Source organism: Aptenodytes patagonicus, chromosome 2 (genome assembly GCF_965638725.1).
Source record: "Aptenodytes patagonicus chromosome 2, bAptPat1.pri.cur, whole genome shotgun sequence".
NCBI lineage: Eukaryota > Metazoa > Chordata > Aves > Sphenisciformes > Spheniscidae > Aptenodytes > Aptenodytes patagonicus.
Window position 1 is genome coordinate 132,264,295 of NC_134950.1, and position 15,081 is coordinate 132,279,375.

At 37.0% G+C, this 15,081-nt stretch overlaps 1 protein-coding gene across 3 annotated transcripts in view; it reads left to right on the forward strand.

The window, feature by feature from the left end:
- RFTN1 (raftlin, lipid raft linker 1) overlaps window positions 1-15,081 on the forward strand; it is a 112,051-nt gene that overhangs the window by 67,832 nt on the left and 29,138 nt on the right. For all 3 annotated transcript variants that reach the window (XM_076331228.1, XM_076331231.1, XM_076331229.1), the window contains exons 5-6: window positions 8,417-8,840; window positions 12,945-13,148. In XM_076331228.1, the coding sequence (XP_076187343.1) occupies window positions 8,417-8,840; window positions 12,945-13,148 (628 nt within the window). The remainder of the gene's footprint in view (window positions 1-8,416; window positions 8,841-12,944; window positions 13,149-15,081) is intronic.

Sequence of the window (15,081 nt, forward strand, 5' to 3'; positions counted from 1 at the left end):
TGTTCTGAAGAGCACTAGACGGTTGGTGGATTTCTTGAGTCTGTTGCTGCGATCTTACACGGATCTCTTCTGTGAAGTCTCTGATTGCTCTGTTGGTGCCAGGGTTCCTTAGATGGTTATTGTAATCCTAAGCATTATTCTTTAGTTTAGCTATGTTTTAGCTGGCCTGTTCAGAAATTCCCTGCAGGGTATACAGTCAGAGCAGGTGGCAGTAAAAGATAGAAGAGGGGAAAAATTGAGTCTTTAATATTGCTCAGAGGATTGTTCTTCAAATGAATAAGCAGTTCAAATTTACTTCTGTGGCTAGAAAATGACCCCTCTAGAGTACTGTTATTACCTAGGATTACTTATCTAGATGTGATCCCAGCCTCTTCTAAAATTATTTCCATCCTTAAAACAAACCCAAAAAATCCCACCCCAAAACCTTCACTCTCCAGGGTATTTGCAAAAGAACAATACAACATTTATTTCTTTAGCGCATTGTAATGAAAACCATTGCTGAGCGCTTAGCTGACTGCTTTGTTTTCTGCATGTTTTCAGTGCAAACAGAGCCCCTATTTTATTTTTAAGTATTTGGATCTTAGAAGTAGATATGGTCATGAAGCAGAAGTTGAAACTCAACATCAATGGTTCAGCTGTTTGTGATCTGCTGTGATAATATTTATTAAAGTGCATTTTGTTAACATTTTGTAAGTGTATATATAACAAGAGATGGTAAAAAATAGCATATACTGTATTTTAAACAGCCTAGTGTGAAGGGAAACATCTGTTCCTGGTTAAGCTTCTTTCAACTTGTGTTCTTTTGACTAAGCCCTGTAAGAGTGGTGTTGATATATATCTTCCATGAACATTGCAAAACTTTTTTCAGGACTCTCCCAGGAGCCTGGTTGTGCTTTTATAATCCTTTGCCCCCAGCAGCTTTCAGAGTTGTCCTCTTGACCAAGATAAAAATAGATGTTATAAAGTATGTAGTTGATGTTTTTAATGATCCCACTTCTGTCTGGTGGGAAAAATAACTTTTTTTTTTAAGAACAATAAATATGATAATATTTTATACTGTGCTAAAATAAAATATGGGCAAATTGTTCAAATTGTAATTTTGGCTACGAGTAACAGATGGCTTGATGAAACAATGTGATTTTAAAGAAACTCTCTTTGGTTTATATAAAGATAAAAGAAAGTGTTCCCTGCAAATTAAATGTAAAGTCTGTAAGTTTGAGACTGAATTCTTAATTTTTAAAATATTCCTGTTGTCCTGAACCTTTTGGGTTTTTGTTTTCATTGCTTAGGACAGAGATGGACTAAACCAGTGTCCCAGTTTTGTATTGCATTAGAGCTAGTTGATAACAAATAAGTGACTGTTTTCTCATGTTCTACAAAGAACACTGAATTGTGTTCATCCAGCTAAAACGGTTGTGAGATACAACGCTTAACCATCCGTCTCTATAAATCTTTATTTTCCCCTTGCTTATGTTCACCCATTAGAGTAGGAGTTTCTCTCAAAAGATTCACGCACAAGACATGGTCTGCATTTTGAAAATGCCTGTTCTCTAGAGCAAGCTCTTGAGACAGAGTTTCTACAGACTTTTTTTTGACAGTGTATATCAAGTATTTGGGTTGAGTGAGCATAGCTGGCTGCTCCGTAGCAGTTTATCTCAGGTCTAAAACAATTTTTAGGGAATAGATCTTAAATGACATGGATAAATTCAGGATTTCTTTTTGGAGTTTAGGGCAAGGATGGGAGGCCGCAGGTATGTTACACAGCTTTTGGGCAGGTACCGCAGTCACTGAACCTTTGTAGCCTTTGTCCAACAATGTTTGCCCTTTGCCAGCTATGTGAAGGAACAGATGCTAAAATAAGATGATAATATGAGAAGAATCATCGCACCCAGGACCACAGAGGATGAGACAGCGTGGTTTCAAGAGCTGTCATCTAGTGAGATATGCTGAAAGGAGCAAGTGTACTTGCACCGTGCTGCACTACATGTTTAGTATGGTTATATTGTTCTCAGGAATGAATGTACAGCTAATGCAAGCTGAAGAGGAATTTCAAGTTGTTACCCTCATCCCTGCCGTGGCTCTAGTAGCAGGAGACATACAGCTTGCTGTAACTTAATATCTCTTGGCAGCACTGTCTTAAAAGCCTGTCTTCTGTTTTATTCAGCATAGCAGTAAGCTGCAGTAGGTACTTGCTTCACTACATTTCTCCCTGTTCTGTTTGTAGTTTTCAGTTCCCTTTTGCAGAGGCTACTAACAATGAGCATGTTGTAAAACTGCAAAGCTTGCTTTCTTTTCCCTGTTCAGTGCCTTGTTATGCTCTACCACAAATGCAATGAGAGCTTAAAGTGTCAAGTCAATGGTTCTGTTGAATGGGCTGTGTACTGCAAAGATGGAAAGGCAACGTACATCTGTTTCTTCAAGAAACTGATTAGTTTTTAGCTTTTGGGTTTGTTTTTGGACTCTTATCTTCTCTTGGATCTGTCAACTTCATTCTAATAGTCTTATCTAAAGTTCCCAAACAAAATTCTGGTCCAGGTTTTCATTGGCAGTATCAATATAAACACTGTCAACAACACTGCTTAAAGAACGACTCTGTGGTTTGGGATTATGGTAACATTTTTCAAGGCATCCCTCCAGTGTTTTATCCCTGGTGGCCTATTTTGATGTAATTGACAGTGAAAATACTTGATAATTTGAAAGCCTGAATGCAGACTGGGATTTGACTTTCTAAAAGCTACATTTATATTTATTCATATTTATATGAACATGAACTATCTCAAATTCAGAATTGGTGAGTGTAAACTGCAAAAGGTTAAAAATGCATGGGAAGTACAGGCTTAAATGACAGAGCATCCTAGTCAGAAAGGTTGCATGCTTTACTAATTGATTAGTAGTATTATCTTTTTTTGTAACGTAGTATTAGAAATGCAAAAATACTAAAGTCGCAAAAGTTTTGAGTCGTTTAGAAAGAACTAAACCCCTCCTTCAGAACATTAGCTAAGCTTAGTTTTAAAATAAGCAGTAAACTCTTGATGACTGTTGCCGTCTTCTCAGGAAGAACCATGTGAGACCTACAGAAAATATCAGAGGCAAACTAAAAGCCTGTCTTAATTTCAAACATCTGTTTTCAGGAATGAACAAACTAGAAGGGGGATGTGCAGTATTTGTGATGCAACATGTACTACTAAATATTAATGAAGGAGGACGTAGTTAAAAGACTGTAGTCTTGAACATCCTTTTCCAGTTCCAACTCCTGGCATGCAGTATATAGCGTTCTCCTCAAACCACAAGATCATGTTCTTTGCATGAAGATCCCTGGTGCTATGTCTGTTGTCAAAGGAGATTTGCTTGAATCCTAAAAAGAAGGCAGAAAAATACAGTGATCTTCTTTCTGGTGCACTTTATGAGATCTAATGCCTCTAACATTGTTCTTTTAAAAACAACCACCAAATAAACAGACAGACAGACAAGCATTTCTTTTATTGGCTAAGACAGTTTATGCTTGGTTTAAATAGATAGCTCTGAGCAAAATTAACCAGCTATTGTTTCGAAAGCCATATGTTTGGCCATCAGTAGGACTAAGTAGCACTCTTTCCCTTAGTTCACTGCAGAGCTAACGAAATGCATCTGACCATCGGAAAATCAGTTCATTGCTCCTAGAGAATGTTGTCCTTTCTCCAAGCGCATTTTTGCTATGTGTGCTCTTCGTAAATTGTTTCTGTTGTTTGGTTTTTTATTAGCAGCAGTCCCCTTTACTGGGTTGCTACGACATTCTTTCAGTACCTTGTTATGTCTTGAACCGTATAGCAAACCTATTAATGAAATGTTCAGTCCTAATGCCTAGGTTTTGAAGGTGGTGTTTTCCAGATCATCAGGAAGCGTAAGCCTTGAGACCATTTAGGACTGCTATAAACTGGAGTTCCCTGATGACATTAGTAAAACTGCTTTTCCTCTGGATGCATCCCAAAAATGTCCAGCTCCTGGCATAGAAGAGTTAAGAGAAATTCCTAACACTTGTCTTATTAAATCATTTGTTTGAAAATCCTTATCCAAGAGAGAGATTCTCGTTATTAAATTGCGGTGCATTATTTCCCATGTTTATTGACGTGGGTGGAATACTATCCTGAGCTTGTGGGAAGTGTTTCATTTGCTGTGTGCTATCCCATGGGAGAAATGTACAGAATCTCCCTGTAAGCAATTATCGAAGCTGACAAAAGTATATCATTCTGTTCAGCATGGGATCTATATCCTTGAGCTTCTGTATTTGTAAGTAGTACCATCATGCTCGCTATGAATAGGAGATTATTACAGAGCTGATAATGCAACAAGAAACGCAGAATCACAAACAATATGTGGACTGTACAATGAACTTGCCAAGTGTCTTTATTCTAAATAGATTTGAAAAGAAAACCTCTATGTGGCTGTTCAAAATGAGCTTTCAACCTGGAATCTCTGCACTTCTTTCATGGTTGTGAGGCCTACAGTTTAAAAACAAGTAGTTTTCAGAAAAGGGGATTTCATCATTCAGCCATACTGTTGCCAGGTGTGGTTTTACAGATCTTTAAATTAGTCTGTCAGCCATTTTCTAATTAGGTAGGGAGCTTTCAGGAGAACCAGAAGTATTTGAAAAGATGGACATAAATTTGCTACATCAACATAATGTTTAGTGACACTGTTTTGTGCTGCTGATGGTTCCTTTTTTCCAAATGCAGTATAAAAATAGCAGTCAGTCAGTTCTGAAATAAACAATAACACTTCACAAATGTTAAGAAATGTTAACACAAGTGCCCCAGCTAAAATTCAATTAAGGTAGTGACATCAGGGTTGGACACGGTGCTTGTTCCTATTCCTGCTAGAGTTAGTGGGAGATTTGATATTTATTTCACAGATAGGAAAGGCTAAATCTCTCATTTTTTTCCGTTCCAGGAAAATGCCAGGTTTCTAATCAAGCAAATTATAGAGATGACATTAAATTCTTTAAGTGCCTCGGCCTTCTGTACACATGAAATTTTACCTCTTCTTTAAGCAGGCTCTATTTTTAAACTGGTGTAAATCCAATTTGTTGCAAGCCAGTTATAAACTGATTTGGATGTACTCACTTGGGGGTTTATCCAGGTTGAAATAAATGAGTTAAGTTCTGCTTCTGTTGTTGAACAATAACATCTTTTGTGATGGAGACCTGTTCTTGTATTTGTGGTTAATATCACCCAAGCAGCAGTTTATGAGGCAATAAAAATGTTTCTGTTCCTGTCTGGGGAAAGAACCAAAGAATTTTTTTTTTACTTTAAATTTTGTTGGAATTTCCCTTTTAAAAATTTCCCAAGATGTAAAGAGCAAGTATGTAGCATATTTAAAATACAAAAAAAGGTCAGTAAAACAATTGAAATTATTAAGGGCTTTTTTTCTGATGCGGTAAGTGGTGGAGATGCAGTTGTTCTGCTTTTTATGCTTTTTCCTCTCTTTTAGTCATACAACGTAGTATGACAAGGACCTTTGTTAGTAGTCTTTGTTAGTACTCTAAACTGGCACATAAAGGCAAGTAATTGTAGTATTTATCCGACCTGGAATATGTTCTGGGTGACCCTGTCAGAGTAGCATCATGTTCTTCCCATTTAGTTCAGCTTTACCCCTGCTTTCTGCCGTGCGTTGCCCTCTTCCTGATTCCCAACGCCGCATCTGCTAAGATATTTTCCCAAAAGGCTGGAACAGACATACCTGTCTGTGTGTACCAGCGCAGGATGCCTCAAAGGGTCCAAAAACTGCAGGTGGCTGGTAGAAACAGCCCTTCTGCCCTGTGTAGCTCCTGGGCATGACCTGTATGGGTACTGAGGTTTGGGCTTGTTTAACTCTGGGCTTTTGTTTTGCATAATTCAAATATTCAATATTTCAAATACAGGAAACAGGAAATGTGAATGTATACTGGATGACACGGGTCATTCTGGATGTGAAGGCAACTAAAATTTTATACTATTTAAGCTCTCAACAGGATGCTGAAAAAATCAAATTGTCTTTGTTTGTAGTTTGAAAATGTTCAGGCTTTATACTTTATTTATGATGAGAGCTAGCCTCTTCATGGTTTTGTGGAAAGTTGGAAGGAAAGACTGCGTCTGCTGATATATCACTTTGCTGTTCTGCAGCTTACATTGCACTGCTAATTTAACATTTCCTGCTAAATTTGCTTTATTGAAAATAATGAGATGCTTGGTTCTCTCTTACGTAATTGGGAAAATTTGAAATATAGGTTTAAATAAGATTTTGTATTCTGTATACTGCTGATTAACTTGTTGGGAAAGGGCCTTGAAGATACAGCCTCTTTTTCCAATCTTTCTGCTAAAGTATTAGGCTAATACGGCTTAGACTATCATTCAGTCCTTAGTGCCTCCTATTTCCATTCTGAGAACAAGAGCCTCAGAAGAAAAACCTCAGCATCAGGTATTCCTTAGAACAAACACATTTTTTTTGAGTGAGCCAAGACTGTAAAACATTGCTACAATAGCTGTGAAAGCTGTTCTCATCCAAATCACAACATGGGAGAGTCTGGTATAGATTGACAAGAAGTCTTTATTGACCAGGACCAATAAAATTACTACATATGTACTATCCTCAAACTCTTACCAGTTGCATACTAGTTAAATTTCTATAATTAGCTGCCCTGCAACCTACTAAACAAATGTAATGGTGTGTCTGTAGATTAGTTATAAGAGATGAACTGAATTTGCAACTCTATCATTGACTGTATAAAAAAGTATTTTTAAAGTTACAACAGGGAGTCAGGACCATTAAGCATATTATGTATGCATCTATCATTGACATTCACTTAAACCTTTCTGAGCAAGCTAGTTGCATGCTACCTTGCTTTGTAGACAGATACTCATTTGATCAGGATACTGCTAGTAGTATTTTTATTTGGAGGTTATTGTCGTTTTCAGCATGAGCTTTAGTTAAGTCAGCATCCCAGGTTTGCCAGGCTAAACACCTGTGAAGACCATTGCCTTGTTTCCTGGAGAGCTCTGTTTAAGTTCCTGTGATCACGAAATCAAGAGTTAATTTAACATGGAAAATATAATAGTGGTTTGAAAGAGGAAGTTCTTGTTGTTGATCAGGTGTCATATGTAGGTTTGTGTGTTCAGAACAGTAACACGTTACCAGGAAGTAGATGATTCATTAAAAAAAAAAAAATATTCTGGGTAGGGAAGATGCAGAAATGAGCTTCCTCTTAAATTAAAAAAAAAAAAGAAAGAAAAAGTTGTACAAAATTCTTCCTAATTACTTGCAATTGGAAAAAAAGGCCTGAACTGTTTCACATAAGTTCATAATAAATTGAGCCTCGGAGAATAATTAAGACACTTTAACTCTCTGGAATTACATGGTGTGCAGAGAAAGTGAAATTATTTCTCCATTCTCAAGGCATTTCTTTTTGAAATATTTACATGTGTTTAGACTTTATATTATATGAAGAGTATACATTACATGGAAACCTTTCCTTTTCGGTGGGTAATTTTGATAAATGAATCAGCAGACACTCATATTTTCACAGAAGTCTGGCTCTCGCTGCAGCTTCTCCTGGGTTTGAGGAGTGGGAGGCTGGTGACTCGAATGGATTGTGCCTCCGTAGTGCTGAGTCTGCCTAAAAGAGATTTCTCTTTCTGCTTTGTCTCAAACCTTCCTTAGTTGATTGCAGCTTTATCTAATTGTCATTACTACTAGCCCAATGCTTTTTTCCTAGGATCTTTTGTGATTTGATTCCTTCATTTTCCTCCTTTACCTAAAGTGTACAGGATTAATAATAGCACCCCTTAGTTTCCATTTTTCTTCTTCTTCTTAGTTCATCTCACAACGCCTTTTTCTATTCCGAGTTCTGTGTCTTCCCAAAAGTGATGTATTAAAATTTATGTCCTCATTATGTGGAAGTTTTGCCATTTGTGTCTCAATCCAAAATAGGACAAACAGCAACTGTTGTTATAATGGTGCATATAACAGAGAGAATTAATAACCTTTTCCTTGCATAAATGTCATAATCACACACCTAATACAGCAGAAGATGTAATATTAAGTCCCTGACTTTGTAAGGTTGATACTAAAACCTTGTGTGAGTAATACCACTTCTGGTAATTTAGCATAAACAAACTTTTCAAACAGATACTTTATCCCTTGTGAAGAAATATGTACGCGTTTTCTCTTTTTTTTCTTTTTTTTTTCCCTCCACTTTCACATTATTTCAGATGGTTTAGGGAACTTCTTCATCCTGCTTCTCTAGAATGAAACTTTTAATGTAAATGTAACATGACAATTTCTTGTGGTAGTGGACAAAAGAAGCAAAATGACATGCTAGCTGCCTTGAAGGGTGTTATTTTCTGTATTTCTGTTTAGCTAAGACAGCTTGACAGTTAAAAATCTAATCTTCTTTGACTTGTAGATTCAAGATGCTGCAAGTCAAGGCTTGAAATTTGTTGGAATTATACCTCAGTACCATTCCCAAAAGAACTGTCCTGTCAGTGCCTCCCTGACACCCACCAGTAACAACTCTCTGCAATCAAGAGATAATAAAAATGTTTCAAATTACCCTGAGGATCATGCTTCACCGGATGGCGAGAAAATAGATGGCATTAATGGGTGCAGTACTCCAGCACGGAGTGAGGAAAGTGCTGACCAACATGCCACATCCAGGGAGGGCTGGAGAGGTGAAGGACAGGCTACTGAAGAGCTGAATCTCAAGTCTGCAAAGGGAAACGAAGAACAGTTTCAACATGTGAACCCAAGTGTAAGAGAAGCAGCCGACAAGCCAAATGGACTTGCGGAGAATGAAACACCAACACGGTGCTTAAAACCACTTACTGGCAGTAAGTATTGCAGTGACCTCTCATACATAAAAGACAGGTTAAAATTGCCTCAATTATGTTCCCAGCTCCTTTGGGGGGTGGCGATGCAGGGAAGACCTTACCACTGTAATAGCGAAGAAAAGATGCACCAAATGAGCCACTTAACCTGATTTCAACATGGTTACACAGTTCACAATGACTGAGCTAAGTCAGATGGCAAATGAAGAGACGATATAAGCGGGTGCAACTTTGTTACGGCCCGTTTGTATGCCTGAGTGTAAAGACTTATTTTTGTCTGCTGTTCAGCTGAATTGGTTCACTTCTGTATTTCTTGTGATACCCTGAGAGCTCTTGATCTTTGTATCCTTTTTGTCCATTTGAAGGAAAAGCCCTGCTAATCTGCCTGACAAGGTTTTGCAGCCATAGAAGGAATAAGTCACAAAGCCTTATCACAGTTAGCCCCTGTGTAGCAGGTGAACAGATAGCTGGAATTAAACCACATCAGGAACAGCAGGAATGTATGTGACCTGGACTCTGAAGTCTCCTAGTATCCTGTAGTCAGGCTGGGGTCAGCGCTACAGTCAGAATTGCAATTACTGGAAAGCAGCAGTTATTTTTGTTAATAGCTCATGTTTGCTAATTCATAATAAAGGTCCTCTTGGTAATGGTGCTCCTAATAATTTGCCTTCCAAGTCTCATTTTTTTGTAAGATTATTCTTCATATACCAGTTTTCTTTCTTTCATTTCTTTGACATATGTCTCCTCAAGTGTGCTTTCCACTTTTAAATGTCATTTTATGCCATCAAGAAACAAAAGTCTCAGCTGAGGTCTCAGAGTACCCTCCTTAAGGTGTTTGTTGCTCCGAGGTTACTTCAGTAGCAGGAATTGTAGTTCAAAATAGGATGTAGACCAGAGTAATATAGAAAATGAAAAGTCATCAGAAAAAAATATTCTTGCCCCATTTCCAGTTTAAACCTCAAAATATTTTTCTTTCCTATATTTGCTTAAATCCCAGAAAACAGTGTGTATACTCATTTCTCTTACTGCTTTGCTTACTTTCCTTACAAGCTACAAATCTACGTAAGGAAATTCCATCTACATTCCTTTCAGCTGCTACTGTCCTTGACTTTAATATATCCCTATTCTTTGTCTTACACAGATTCAGTCAAACAATCCTAACCCTTTGGGGATTTTTTATGTAGGACTGAGAATGACTTTGCATTGTACCCTCCTTGGACTATTGTCTTGGTTTCTGTTGCATTTTGGTGTAATTAGCTTTTTGCCATCAGATTTGGATCACACTCTAGTAACCTTTCACCATATTTTCTTCAATTTTTATTGGGCAAGGGGGCAGCCAGATTTGGTCAAAGCATAGCTATTATTTGAAAAATTTGTTCTGTTTTACACTAGAATCTTACACATTATAAAACCTCTCAGTTTTATAGTTCTAAATTAGTTATCTCCAAGTCTAATCAGATCAGTTCTTTCTCTTTTTATATACGCTTTGAGAGAGTTAACCTAGCAAGTTTAATCACCTTTTTGATGCTATTCTTCTCCATACTGAACAGTGGAAATCTTTTGCTACAAGTAACCATGTTCTTAATATTTTTGTGTAATGTGAAGCTGATCACCTCCAATCTTTCAGCTTCTATCTGTCTCTAACACCCCAGTATTTTATAACAGCTGCTGATTTGCCAGATAAGAGGTTTTATTTTAAAAATGCCTTTAGTTTCCTTATTTAGTTTCCTTATCTTTTTTTCTCTGAGTGCTTTTTGGCTTTATTTATTTCTCACAGAGTTTTTTTTAATTGGTGAGTTATGCAAATACTTGCCAAGACTGAAGGTCTGAGAAGGCAATTTTATGTGACAGTTCACCTATAGTAGGATTTTCCCAAATCTATTGCCTGTACAACATTGCTGATTTCTTTATTACTCTTGTATGAATTTTTGTTATTACAGCACTCCCTTTTCCTCCCATGGAAAATGTATTTCAGTCTTTGGCACCAGTTCTCCATCCTTCCTTGGGAACATGAAGATAGAAAGCATCAGGTGTTTTTTTTTTTTTTTCCAGTTAGCCTTCTTACTCTGTAGGAAGTTACCACTCTTGAACTCCTCCTTCTCTACATAAAACTTCGGAAAAAACCCGTAATATTTCTTACTATTTGTGGAATCTTAATTTTGTTCTTTATTTTAGGTTTTGTACTATTCAAGTGTTATTTTTATGCTTCTTCATTTTTTTTTCCCTAAATATTTTGTAGTGCTCGTTCACTTTCCCTTTTATTAAAGGGCTCTTCAAAGTGGTGTTGAAAATGATTTGCCTGTGAACAAGGCACAGATATTCCAATGGTATGTCCAGAAGTGCTGTGTTACCTAGAACCAAACTGAATGTGTCTTTGTCCATGCTTGAGCAGTCAGGCTCACTGGTGAAAACTGTTGTCAACAGTGACAACAGTCAATAGTGAACAGCGGTTAGGACTGGTGTACTATACAGTCAGTAATGGTGACAAACCAAGTCAACCGCTGAAAGACTCCCACACATTTTAAATGCATGTTGTCAACAGCCCAGTGTCAAATCCAAATTATCATCTCCCTATGGTTTTCCAGTTCCATGATTTGCTATTTTTAATACAATGTCTTCATATACACCAAAAAGATCTCAGTTTCCAACATGAGTCGATTTTGGGGGTCAGAATCAAAATGATCGTAGAAGTTTTCTGTGTACGCTCTTCTGAGTTAGGATTATCATAATTTTGTTATTTCTCAACAAGTGGTAAACAGCAAAAGGATTCATGTTAACAATTTATTCCTTTCTACTCTATTTGAATCATGGTTCATGTCTGAGATCATTAGGTCTCTCTCTTATTTGGTTATATCGTGAGCTTCCTGCTCTCTTCTTCAAGTGCTGCCAGTCTGTCTCTGAGCATCTCCCTTCTAATATCTTTTTCAATTTACACACTACTTCTGGCTCAGTGATGTTTATTAGAGAGCAATCTTAAAATTTCTCTTGACATCTCTTTCTTTGCTTTAATACTTGAGATTAGAATATAATAACTTGGAAACAAGAGTAGCTTATTGAATGAATGAATTTCATATAATGTCTTTACCTTTTATATTAATTTATTTTGGGAGAATTTTTGGCATTTGGAAGTCAATAGAAATTTTACCATTGATTTCCACGTCCATTAATAGGTAAAATAATAATGTCAAAAAATTTTTCATTGGTAATTTTATTGATGGTTGTACCCTTCTGAGAATTTGAAAGGTGTATTTGCACTTAAACTTGCTTACAGTTAGGGCTGTGAAAGCTCAGCTTTGTTGTCAACAATGACTTTTTTGTAATGGTAAGCCTATATTAACTGCTCCTATGATATACTAGAGGAGATATGGGGCAGAGTCTAGAAAATGTTCTCATTTGTAAGACCTTTCACAATTCCACTGTCAAAATTCATTTGCTGTTGTGTTGATGTCTCACCTTGGCTCAGACCCAGAGTAAATCAATGAACCAGCTAGCATAGTCTCTACATTAATGTTTCATTGCATTTTCTTTAGATGAGACTACTACTTGCTGGTTCCATACCATTGTATTATCAAAACCAAGTTATTTAATACTTTAGTTTAATGGCCATGATCTACAGAATGCAGTACCTCCTAAATTTGCAGTAAGATTTTTGTATTTGAACTGTCCTCAGTGTCACAGCTCTTTCAACAATTCATTCAGTAGAAAAATAAAGGTACTCTGTGCCTTAATTTTTAGTGATTTTGTGACTGCTACAAGTACTTAAAGCAGTTTGTGGAGCATGTTTTTCTATCTTGGTTTACACTGATAACTCCAGTAGGGGGGTTGTCCATTAGTACTCTGGTATTACTGTCTTTAAATGTTTTATTATCAACAGTGAATCCATTATTAGTAACAAATATTGTAACAGCAATCAAAATATCGTATTGGGTTTTGGGACCCTGCTGTGTTGGATGCTGCAGAAATATATTAAGGAGATAACCACATCCCAAAGTATTTTGTGCAGTTGCACAGTGTAATCAGGCAAGGGCAAACAGTGGGTTATACATTGTTTTAGCTGAAATATTATGATACGGTTGTTGCATTACTCCATTTTTTACTTTTTGGTAGAAGCAGAGATCTTCGCTCTCTTCAACAAGCCAAAAACCCCACAAAGATGCAGCCAGTATTATACAGTGACTATCCCTATGAGGATCTCCAGGAATGGGCAGACTGTCAACAGCTTAGAAGCAAATTGGCTGGAGCACATGACAGATCACTTCAGGAAAGGAGGCTCATTGGTAAACGCCATCTTCAGCCTTGGAATGGTAAATGGTATGGAAATTACAGAAAGCATTATGCTGTGATTATTTTCCTATCTCCTCTAATAGAGGTCATTATCTTTGATGATAGAAGAGAAGACATTTGGGAGGTGCTTTAGTATAGGCTTGGGGCAGATTTGTTTTAGATCAGCCTATTTCAGTGAAATGGAATGAAAGCACAGGAAATATTTTGGCATTTGAATAAGGAAAACAGATCATGTATTGTATTTTATAAACATACTAGAGATGATCCTGTAATTGCAGAAATACACAGAGTTAATAAACAGTACCAAGTAAAATGAATTAAACTAATAAGATTATAAAGCAGATGACATAAATTGAAGAGTGGCTTTCCTCTTAGCTGTCTGGCCACACACTGCATCTGGGTCTGATTGCAGGTCAGTGTAAGGACCCTCCAGTTTCATCTGGCCAACATGTAGTCAGTTACTCCCAGTTCTTGCAGAGACCCTTTCCACCTTGATGGCACAGTGTTTTACAAAATTGTCTTCTGTGTTTGTTTCATCCTAGCTAGTGTGTTCGTATGAGTGATGGATAAATGTTGGTCTTAATTAAGAAGAGAAGATTAAAAAACAGATTTTTACATGTTGTGAAAACGTGGCACTGAATCCAGCTTAATACTGTAGCCAGTCTGTACTACAGTCGTGGCCACCATGGTGTCTCTGAAGACAAGCTTGCTGTACAAAGAAAGACTTTGATGCGTGGTAGGCATCTGAGAGACAAAACCAAGGGACCATGAGAACAAACCAAGGGAAGTACTTGAACTTGAACATAAAAATGTTGAAGTTACAGCCAGATTAATTTTACTGGAAAATTATGTGACTAGTATACTTCATGGTTAAAGTGCTTATGGCTGAATCTTTCACCTAATTTTGGTTTGTTTTGCATTCTTCAAAAGGAATGTGGTAACCCTAGATTGGGCACTGCTACTAAGATTAGTGGGTTTGTGGCTCAAAATTATAGGCAAACTCCTTCCAGAGCATCTTCTTCCCATTTTGCTGCTGGTCAGAATTCCAGGACCCATGATAAAGCACAGTAATATGAGTCAGTTCTGGTAAAAGTCAATCAGGAAATTAACAGGCAATCCTAATTTTTCATTTTGCAAGCAAGTAGCAAAAAAGGAAGGTCTAAAGTTCAGCTGATGGAATGCTTTCACACAGCTTCCTGGAAAGTCTTGTAATTGCTAGTTAACTTGCTTAAAAACAAATGGTCATTTACTTTATGCGTATAAATTGCAACTCATAGAGGCAAATCTAATTGGCTCTATCAGGATTAGTGTTTTCTTTAATAAAAACTGCTTATTAGTGCACTCTAAAATGCTTTAAACACAGCATTTTTTTGTTATTTAAACTTCTAAAGTTCATTTACATAACAGAGGCCTGGGGGAAGTTCATGTACTTGGATACCAGAGTGAGGAGTGCTGGATAACTGCCTGCGGACATAGATAAAGTAGACTTGCATGATGACAGTAAAGTTTCTATGCAAACAGGACAACAAATTGTGTAAAAGTGGACAGATTCAGGATTAAGTTAGATTAGAGATTGAAGATGAACAATTAATAATCATTCTTATAGCATTTTACAGTTACAGGAAGAACATGTTTAGAAGTCAAAAAGCTCAGAGTTAAGGCTTCTAAAAGTGTATTAATTAAAACAGTTACGTTAAAACGCCGTGAACATGCCCATGCTATTAGAAGAACATTTGCTAAGAACATCTGTAAGTTGCTGTCAGGTGCAGTTAAATGTTTATGATTTAAATCCTAAAATTTTCCTATGCTGCAGAGAAATGGAACAGCTTTTTCACTCATAGACCAACCAGTATGAAACAACCCAGGATAGGGAGGAGGGAAGAAAGAGAATGCTGAGGGCTTCTCAGCTCCTTACTTTTTTCTAGTCTTTTATGGCAGCCTATCCAGCTCTTCATAGCTG